The sequence below is a fragment of the Solanum pennellii genome, chromosome 1, assembly GCF_001406875.1.
Source record: "Solanum pennellii chromosome 1, SPENNV200".
Lineage (NCBI taxonomy): Eukaryota > Viridiplantae > Streptophyta > Magnoliopsida > Solanales > Solanaceae > Solanum > Solanum pennellii.
In genome coordinates, this window is record NC_028637.1 from 81,512,915 (window position 1) to 81,523,283 (window position 10,369).

Genomic DNA, 10,369 nt, shown 5'->3' on the forward strand with positions numbered 1-10,369 from the left:
ATCTTGTCCACGCTATCGTGTATGTTTACTAATTTTTTTATGGAGATCTTTTGTTTATGTATTTTTCTTAATTTGTGTTTTGCATATTTTAGGAGGATGCCTGCAACTTCTTTAGATGGAGGGATCGAGAAGAAGTTGATATACGATCCAAGTGCGTTATTCCAAGATTAGCAAAAAGAATTAAGGAGTTGGAAAAAGTATTGACATCTTATGAAAGTCATGTTGAAAGTAACCAAGTCATGATGAAGGAGAAAAGGAAGGGCAAATGTTATAACTTGAAGTTAATCGTCTTGATCATTATTGTGTGTTTTCTATATTTAAGTCTAACCACGAATGTGAAGGATGAAAGTTGTAGGTGTGTGCTAGCAAAATTGCCATAGACATCTTTAGTTACTTTCAAATTTTTTAAATTGTTGGTGTGTGTACCTAGAAGCTAATTGTCTTGAACTTGCTAGTTGTAGTTGTGTGTAACTTGAAAGATTGAAGTTGTTGAATGTTCAAGTTACTGTTGTTCTTTGTTGTCGAAATTGTTATGATTTGAACAATTTATTAATGTATTTGGTTCTCTTATCTATATTATCGTGGCAACAATTTGAGAAACTTCACAAATATGTCAATTACAATTAAAAAGACAACAACAAAACTGACTAAAAACAAGACTTCATAATCAAGTTTGATTCCAATCATTCAAGTTTGTTTGGTTACACGCAAAATTGAGTTTGTTTCCAACAAAAAACAACATAAAAATATGCATAGTTAAATTTTGTTTGTCAAAATGAACAAGACAACATCAAAATGCCCTACTTTCATGGAACATAAGTCTTCCTACTTGAAATTGTTTGGCCTTGGCTATTAGCAGCAGCTACAGACCTAGTTTGGATAACCTTTTCAGCCCTCATTCTTTCCAGGTTGCTACTGGTAATAAATGTCTTCCCCTTCCATTTGAATCCACGTACTAGTGTGTAGCCAATATCACCAGTGACAACATCACCCCTCTTTGTAACTCTTGTACCAGTATTGATGACTCTTCTACTTGGCAATTCAGGGTGCTTAGTCAAATAAATACGCATTCAAATATTAGACAATTAGGTTTGCATTGACAATTGTGAACTTGCATTGATAGTTGTAAACTTACATTGAGAGTTGTAAATTCATCTTCAGCTTGGTATATGCTAACACCTACCATTCTTGGCCTTTTAAAAAGTCTAGTTTGTCCTCCACCGGTGTCCTCATGTTCTACTGGTCTCTTCCCTTTTCCTAGGCCTCTTCCACTGCAGTTTGCTTCAGACTAGTTTGACTATGTTGAGTCATTCCTCTTCCTCTACTTAGTCCTTCATTCACATTTCTTTCTTGAGCCATTTCTCTCCGTGTTCCTGCTCCTCTAACTCTCCCTCTATCATTTACAGTCTGTACTTTAAAATCAAAATATTAAAGCATATCTATATTATCTAATAATGATATAATAATTAGATATATTACCTCTGTGTTTGTAGCATTTCCATGTGATTGAGCTGGAACACCTCTGCCACTTGCTCTTCCTCTTGTTGCTTTTTTTGTGCCTCTTCCTCTACCACTTTCAGTAGCGTGTATATTAATATATCAATACATATACATCTACATATGACTTACATTTGAAAGTAACAAATAAAAGTACCTGTCTCTGAGAAGATGGTTCAGCTGACTGACTTGGACCAGTACCTCTTGCCTGAGAAGATGGTTCAATTGATTGACTTGGACCTACTTGGTTTCTTATAGGACATTATTCTTTTATTATGTCCTTGTGTGCCACATTTGCTACAAGTCACTACAGCACCTCTTTTGCTCAACATTTTCAGTTTTTCTGATTTCATCTGCTTCCTTTCTTCTAAGCTTACCTGGTCTTCCAGGCAACTTTCTGATCTTTGGTGACTTTACAATTGAATTATTTGAGGTTTACCACATTTTTATGTTATTCATTTGCTGAATAAAATGGGCATATGTGCTGAGGTAGGTTTCCTTGCTATAACAGCTAGCCACATAATGAATTGGTTCCAAGTTTTTGTAATGAAGGGCAGCAACACCATGAGGACAAGGAATTCCCCTGAGCTGCCAGGATCTGCAACTACACCTCCTATGAACAATGTCCACAGTGTCTGTAAATAGACGGTGTTTAATCTCAAAACCTCTTTCTCCATTCCAAGTCAAGTTACATTGCATAAACTTTTGAATGTTTTCTTGCAAAATCTTCAAAGACATAGGAGATATATCAGAGATCCAAGTGTTTGAGAACTCTCTCAAATCACCAATTCTTTTCATCATCTTCACCCTTATCTCCTCAAGCATTGTAATGATGGTTTTATACCTTGCAGGCACTATCCAAGCATTAAAGTTTTCTGCCATATTGTTGTCTACAACATCACATTGCTATATTCTTCAAAATTCTTCTTGCACCATGCATTCAAATTGTACCATAAAACATTATCCAAACCTTCTTGTCCTAATTTTCTCATTGCTCTATATTGTCCTTCATCTCAGCTTCAAATGTGGATTTAGCAATCCTCCAAAACACTCTTCTTCTTTCAACTCCTTTCCAATTTTTTGACCAATTTGCAAGAACATGTCTTGCACATTTTCTATGTTCAACAAGTGGCAATAAAGTATCCACAGCAATTTCTAGTCCCTAACAAACCAACATAACAGAAAAAGAATAAATTAAAATGCAAAACTCAACAACAATAAAACACTAAGATGGATATCAGTAATTACCTTTTGCATATCACTAATGATAGATAGTTGATGCCCTTCTCCAAGTTCAAGATCATTCTTCCCTAGTTCAAGAAACCATGTCCAGGTATACTGAATCTCAACCTCAACAACTGCCCAAACAATAGCAGCATTTGGTTGTTTCCATCTCTAAAACTGCCACTAACAACTGGCCTTTACGCACACCTTTGAAAAAACACCCATCAAAACCAATCGACCTCCTAGCACCTCCAAAAAATGCTTTCTTTAAAGCATTAAAGCAAACATAAAATCCTTCAAAAATTTTCTGCCCAGTTTCTGAATCTTCTCCAACCTTCACTACACAAGTACTACCTGGATTACTCCTTAATATTTCATCTCTATAATAAAAAATCCTACCATGCTCCACAATGTGATCACCCATGATCTCTTGTAACACTCAAGTCCTAGCTCTTCTCACTGTTGTCCTACCAACATTAATATCCAACTCCTTTCTAATAATGTCCTGCAACAACACAATGTTGATGTTTGGCTATTGAGTTATTCTCTCTTTATATTTGGTGGCCAAAAACTTTGACTTGCACAGATAGTTATGAGTTGATGTCAAACATTTATGGATATGGTTGTATGTTTTAACAATGAAAACTCCACTAGTTCTATCCTTACTTGCACACAACAACAAAGGACAACTCTTTTTACAACATCTCACTCTAACTCTGACAGGCTCATTTACATAATTTTCAATTTGAATATGTTCTTGGATTGGATATCTTGTCACTGCCACTCTAAATTATTCAACAGTTTTGAAAACCAGTCCTAATTCCTATACAATTTTTTCAGCAGTTGTATTAAACACAACTCTATTTGGGTTTTTCTTCCTCCTAACAGGTTTATGCACTACTTGATCAACCTCTTCACCATCTTCCCAACCTGTTTCATCATCTATTTCAAATCTAGGAACTTCTTCACTTAGATAATAAGGTTCATCACCTTCTAGCTTACCAACTAAGCTTTCCCTAATACCATTATTTGTCTCATCATACTCTATATCTGGACCTTTCTCATTAACACTAATCTGATCTGAAGTAGTTTCCCTACTTCTCCTTTGACATTTTGAAATGCCTCTTGGTTGCCCTTATATATATACTCTTGATGAAAATCACTGTCAACCTCAGTATCTTCACTAGTATCCCCTTCAGATCCTGATTCATCTTCCACTTCATCATCAGTTGGATCATTATCTATTATAGGATAATCAGATGAGGTACATAGGAAGGAGGAGGCACAATATAAGTAGATGGGGAAGGCACAGTGGAAGAAGGAGGCACAGTAGAAGGATATGGTGAAGGCACAGTAGAAGAAGGAGACACAATAGAAGGAGATGGTGGAGGCATGGTAGAAGACTGAGCTTCAAATGGAGTGCTGGAAGTTTCAGAAGGACCAGTTGTAGGGATGGAAGGAAAAGTAGAAGCAGGAGGCTGATTATTAGGGTTAGAAGTCTCATTAAAAGATTCCTTACCTACCCCACTTTCAGTCACATGGGGGACAAACTCTAATTCAAGTGGGGCCTGATTAGCTTCACTAACCCACTGATCCCCATCATTTATCATATTGAAAAGGTCAAAATAACCTTATCATTATCAACAAGGACCAATAACCCATCCCACTTGATAAAAAAATCACAATTTATTGTATATCCTAGTTCCTTTATGTAGCCCCTCAACTCAAAATAAAACATCCTATCAACATCTACATCAAGGAATTCTGTCACATGCCCCCTAATATATTTAGGTGGTGGACCAATATCTTTACCCCACCCCGATGATACCATCTTAAAGTTATCAAAGTAAAAACCATCCTGAAAAAGCATGTAACAACAACAAACACAATCCAAACACACATTTCAATAACTAACTCTAACAAGTTGTACACAACAAACATTATCACTAACAAACAACAACAACAGAAACACTAACTAACAAAAGTAGAAAAAAGCACTGACATTTAGCTCTAACAGTACTAACAGAACAAAGCACTAACAATAGCAGTTGATAATGTACGAATTGAAGTCTTCAAATGTATAAGAGACAAATAATAAGATTCGAACTAAGTGGATAACATCTAACCCTAACCTAAAACACAACCATGAAGCCCTAATCACTAATAATCGCACTAAGTCAATAACACAATATCCTACACTAACTAAGTCGATTACGCAACATACTCAAAAATATCCTAACAATGGCAACTGAAGGAGGTCGATTCCAACACTTCTACACTATAATAATCCATAAAATCAGAATAATTGAAAAAAGTGAAGATTTTTATCATATGTTTTAGAACCCTAACATGTTAGACCTTTAATCTCCAAGAATCTTCACAAATACACATCAACAACGAGATCGTCAACAGCAACACTTTCGTCAACAACAACACTTGTGTATTTCGTTCGATTTTAGGGAAAAGTTGAGAAATGAAATGAAAAGGAGAAGATGAATTTTCTTCAAAAAAAAAGGTCGGGTCGGGTTAATTCCATCCTAGAGAGTGAGCAACACGCGCACTACATAGACGACGGAATGAGTAAAAATGACCCATTTACAACGATATATAGGTGTTTAGTGGTGTGATAGGACACTTTTAAAGTTTAGGTGTATTTATGCAAATATGGGATAACTTCGATGGTGTCTTTATGTCTTTTCTCTAAAAATAAACTTAAATTTTTAATTTTTTTTTTGGGATGGGGGGTAACGGTGCTGGTGTGGGAGTGGGTTGGGGGGGGGGTCGAGGGTAAGGGTTAAAAAATAAAATTTTGAAGTTCAAAATATTTTTTAAAAATAAACTTTAATTTTTTTCTAGAAGCGTGGAGTGGAGGTCGAGAGTTGAAATATTAATAGGGACCTATATATGAAAGTTTTAAAAAATCGCTTCTAAAACTTGGTAATAGAAGGTTTTTTTAAAATTTGGAGAAAACTTGCAATACCCATATTCGACCCGTAGTTTATCCATAATATACCCATATTTTAATGGGTAAAATATAGATATAGCGCCAAATATTATCCATATTTAAAATCACTCTTTCATCTCATATTTGAAGGACTATTTGGACGGGTCAATGAAAAATGGACTTAAATTGCCAATACTAATTGTGATTGACATGCATTCATCTACATTAAATTTGCATTGACCATGCTTTGAAACACAGGTGAAGAATAAGAATTTCCTATTTTCAGACTTATATGCCTTAGTTTTACCTGGTTTGGATTTCGAGTTAACGTGTTATTGGTTTATTGAGGAAAGATGATTTTTTTATTTGATTTATGTGAAGTATGATCATATCTATCTATTTCTGAGTAATAAGAAAGTATGTATTCTTCCATTAACATTAGGTGATCATGTTAGATTATGATTGTGTCCGTATGTGTATAGTCTTAGGGTTGATGCATGATTCTTCGTACTTGGTTATGTAGAGCTTTACTTTAAATTTATTGATTTTACCACTTACTGAAAGTGGGGTTTATGACAAAATGAACCATTTTCATAAGATTTCGGTCTTTGGAAGGGATTTGTTCTAAATTTCACTAATTTTTAAGGTTTTGTTGAAAGATGGATTGTTGATGATTCTGGGTTGTACTATCTACACTTGCATATGTTGATGAGCTTCGACGACTCACAGATTAAATTCTAGATTTCTACTTTTATTGCATATGTATTTGAGCTCGGACAAGTCTACAAAATGTCTTGGAAAACCTACAAGGCAGCCGATGAGGCGATATATTCCGAAACTGCTTTACTTTATGCATCGCATCATTACACATTGTATGTTTGTATGTTGTTGACTTTGTGTTTAGTATGTATTATCTCCTATGCTTCTTGCTTTCACTGTCAAAGCTTACGATAAGGATTTTGGTTAGTGTTGATTCATAGTTTTAGCACTATTTATTGCTTTGTTGTTTGAATTATAACTTACCTACTAGAATTTTTGGTAGACATCATCATAACTCGTTTTCCAATTGTGACAAAATTCAATTCAGTCAAGAAAAATACTATATTCAAATTTAATTATTTATAAATATTTTAATCGCTGATTTTACGTTAATCAATATTTTAAAGGAGCTCAACACTAGGTTCATACGGCAAAGAAAATCAAAGTAAACTTTGACATATTTTTGCATTGGATCCATTTTTTAGTTCCTTGGTTCAGGTGAAAAGATGATCACAAAGTCCACTTATTTTAGTTAATAAACATCACACTCACTTTATTAGATTTGCACAACAAATTAAAGTGGCAATCATTCAACTTCCTTCTAAAATTTTATTTCCTCAATCCCAATATTACATCGATTTTCTCAGTATAATTTTTTTTTCTTCAAATGGCTTATTTACAAGGACGAATTGGAAAAAGAAAAATGAACAATTCAAAAGGTGGAGCCACTAAAATATTATTGGACAAACACACATTTGTCTTTTGTCTGATTGGGTTTTTGTTAATTCATAGCTGTTTAGTTATGGAGAAGAGCAACTTGTGACAATAATACTCTCCCAATTATATCATTAGGTATTATAAAGTTAAAAATATATAGTTTCATATTTTTATTTTTAATTATGTGTACGATTTATTTAGCTTATTATTTTATTTACCCATTGATAAGCACCCCTAAACAGTAAAGTAATTTTGCTAGGGAAAAAGGACAAATTTAACCATATACTCTTGAAAAAAAGTTATGTTTATCTTTCACGATTTCTTTATACTATATTTGTTTTTATCGTTCAAATTCTTTCTCCGCCTTAGCTATATCTCATACGTTGCACTCAATGGATTTTTATTGTGACTTGTTTATTTCTCCCAATTTGGGGCCATTCGGTTATAAATATACTGGGAAAATTGGTATTTTGGTCATATAATTTATCATTATTAAGCTTATTGGAAAAATCTTTTGGAACAGAAAATATGGTAAGAATTTAGCCGATATTATTTATATTATTTTATCTTTTTAAATATTTTTACCGTTTTAACTTTAATGTCTCTTAACTAAAAAATGGAAAAATAATTAGTTTATTTTAACATTAAAAAAATGTTATAATTTTTTAATTTTGGCCAAATTCTAGCCCCAAACATCCAAGTTTCAAGTTCTAGAAAAAAATAGAATTTGGCAAAACACATATATTTTATAAAAACACCCATCATTTATAATTTTGAACTAAATTTCATTACTAGTTTATCATACAAAATTTATATTGTTGTATACGTACGTTATGTTATACTATAACGAGAAACTTTCGCAAATAGCCACTATAATAAACTTAATTATGCTCCATAGCTATATTTTACATATTTAAGGATTGTAGCTACAGTTTATAAAGCTACCTCGTTTGTATAATTCGCGGGTGCATTTGTATAATTCAATTATTTTTGTATAAACTCGAAATAACATATTTATACAATTAGAAACATCAGAAGTGCAATAATTATACAAATTATATTATACAAATTTTGATTTATACAAAAAGTTACACAAATTATATTCTATGAATTTTGAGTGATAAAAACATGTGAATTATACAAAATCAAAAAGTTGAGTCGTGTAGTTATTGCTAAAAGTATTGTAATTAAGTCAAACTATAACTATGTTAAGTAATTAACTAGTATATATTTGTTTATATGCGTAATTTTCTCTATAATATATATCTTTTATCCGAGCTTGCTCTCCAAATTTCCAATTACAAGTAGTAGTAGTAATTTTTCATATACAATCAATGGTATTTTTCTTTTGTTTTCTTTCTCTATTTTCAAATGCATACTAATTATGTTCATCAAGGCTTTTCAAAGACATTTTCATTATAAAATGATATTACAAACTTGTGAGTTTCTAATAACTTTTAGAACTTATGGATATAAATCATATTTTTTTTATTTCTCTCAAAATTTATGATGATAAAACTTTACGAAAAAAATAACTTATCAAAAATATTCAAAAATTTGTGATTAAACGCTAAATTAAGCTGACAAAACCAGTTGACAAGATAAACCTATCCTAAACCCCATTCATTCAGAGTCACAATGGCTGAGATAGTGACTTAAATAAATGGAGATAGTAAGCTTGGACAAGTGCAACATTTTGCAATAGATGCAAGTAAATTCATATCTCTCCTCTTTTAATATGTTTTTCTTATATTCCTTTTTAATTATTTTTAAAAATCCTCTTTTACAATTTTTTTATTCTATTTTCTTATCTGACATGTTTAACATTATGCAAATTTTTAGATATGTTCTACATATATTTAATCTAATATCATTAAATTTAACAAGTTTTTAAAAGATCAAATTGAATTAAAATCAAATAAATAAATTAAAACTAATAAATTAATGAACGTGTGTTTCCACAAAAGAGACGTTGCAGTGTTGTTGATATATACAAGTACAACGGTCCTATTCGTTTACCAACATAAAATCCATTGTTTAATAGTTATAGAAAATTGAAGGTACCAATGATATGTGACGCTGTTATAGTATATGGTTAGGTCACAAATCACAATCAGAAAAAATAAAAACCAACTGTTGTTTTATTATATTTGACTCATTAATTGTATCATTGTTACACGTCCTCATCGTCATTAATGGATCAAGCTACCGTTATTTGAGACATAATATGTTAATATTTTCACTATCAAGTTTTATACAATCAGCACATGTCATTTTGTACTACTAATTAATTAATCGTGTTTGGTTGTGTTACATCAAAAGAATCAAAATTAAGTTAGGTCTCTTATTGTATAAGTGGTGGGTTCTGAGATTGAGCATTTATCTCACACAATATAAGTTTTGCAGAAATTAAGTTATATAGTATGATATAATATGTAGTATATTATAATATGAAAATATAATATTCGACTTTTAATTTGATTTAACTAACTATGACTCAGATTTAATCTCAATCATTCATAATCTTTTGATCCAATGACTCCAATTTTTAAAGGCTTCAATCGTTGAGCCTAAACTTTGAAAAATAAAAGTAGTCTTTGGGTGTTGTATATGTGTCGCTCATGAACTCTGAGGCGAGTTCAGCCACCACTTCTGGGTTTCAGGTCGAGCCCATAGAGTTAACGGATGTGTGTGTGTATATATATATACATATATATCACTGATACTTGTAATAGACGACACATATATAACTATGTATATCACCATATGTAACAGTGTATATTCATGTATAACAGTGTTACATTTCTTTTATGCGTATCTCATATTCATAAAAAAAAAAATAGTGATTATTGGAGCACTAATAAATAAAAATATTACTACTATATATAATGCATCAACTAAATAAGAAATACCTGTGTTATGTCTTGTTTACTTTAATCATCATATTTTGATTATGTAAGAGATGATTTAGTGAAGACTTGATGCAAAAGGGAATGAAAAAAAAAACTTTGAAGTAATACTGATTAGCAGCTTTGATTAACTTATGCCTAGTTTAAGTATGTCATTTTACTAGATCGGGTTAGGATAAGAAAAGTGTGAGAAGAAGGGCCTCAAAGCCCAATACACTAGCCCAAATTGATAATGCAAAAAGGTTCAAGTGTACAAATATCATTTTTTGTGATCATCGTTTAATTTGGGAGAGCTAATTACATCCTATCTCGAAAGTTT

The 10,369-nt window shown here is 32.0% G+C and overlaps 1 protein-coding gene and 1 pseudogene across 1 annotated transcript; both read right to left on the reverse strand.

The window, feature by feature from the left end:
• Positions 1–806: 806 nt before the first annotated feature.
• Positions 807–1,376, reverse strand: LOC114075586 (annotated as a pseudogene).
• Positions 1,377–3,544: 2,168 nt separating this feature from the next.
• On the reverse strand, positions 3,545–4,331 carry LOC107023877 (pectinesterase inhibitor 10-like). Its single transcript, XM_015224705.1, has 2 exons — positions 3,990–4,331; positions 3,545–3,796 (listed from the first exon to the last, which is right to left on the reverse strand). Exons 1-2 carry the CDS (start codon positions 4,329–4,331, stop codon positions 3,545–3,547), a joined length of 594 nt encoding a protein of 197 aa, XP_015080191.1.
• Positions 4,332–10,369: the final 6,038 nt, after the last annotated feature.

Bases quoted from the DNA above. Each gene is read 5' to 3' on its own strand.
- LOC107023877 (XM_015224705.1), bottom strand. From the start codon at position 4,331: ATGATAAATGATGGGGATCAGTGGGTTAGTGAAGCTAATCAGGCCCCA. The intron at 3,797-3,989 runs GTACCTCATCTG...ACTTCAGATCAG, and splicing joins TTGTGCCTCCTCCTTCCTAT to ATTAGTGTTAATGAGAAAGG.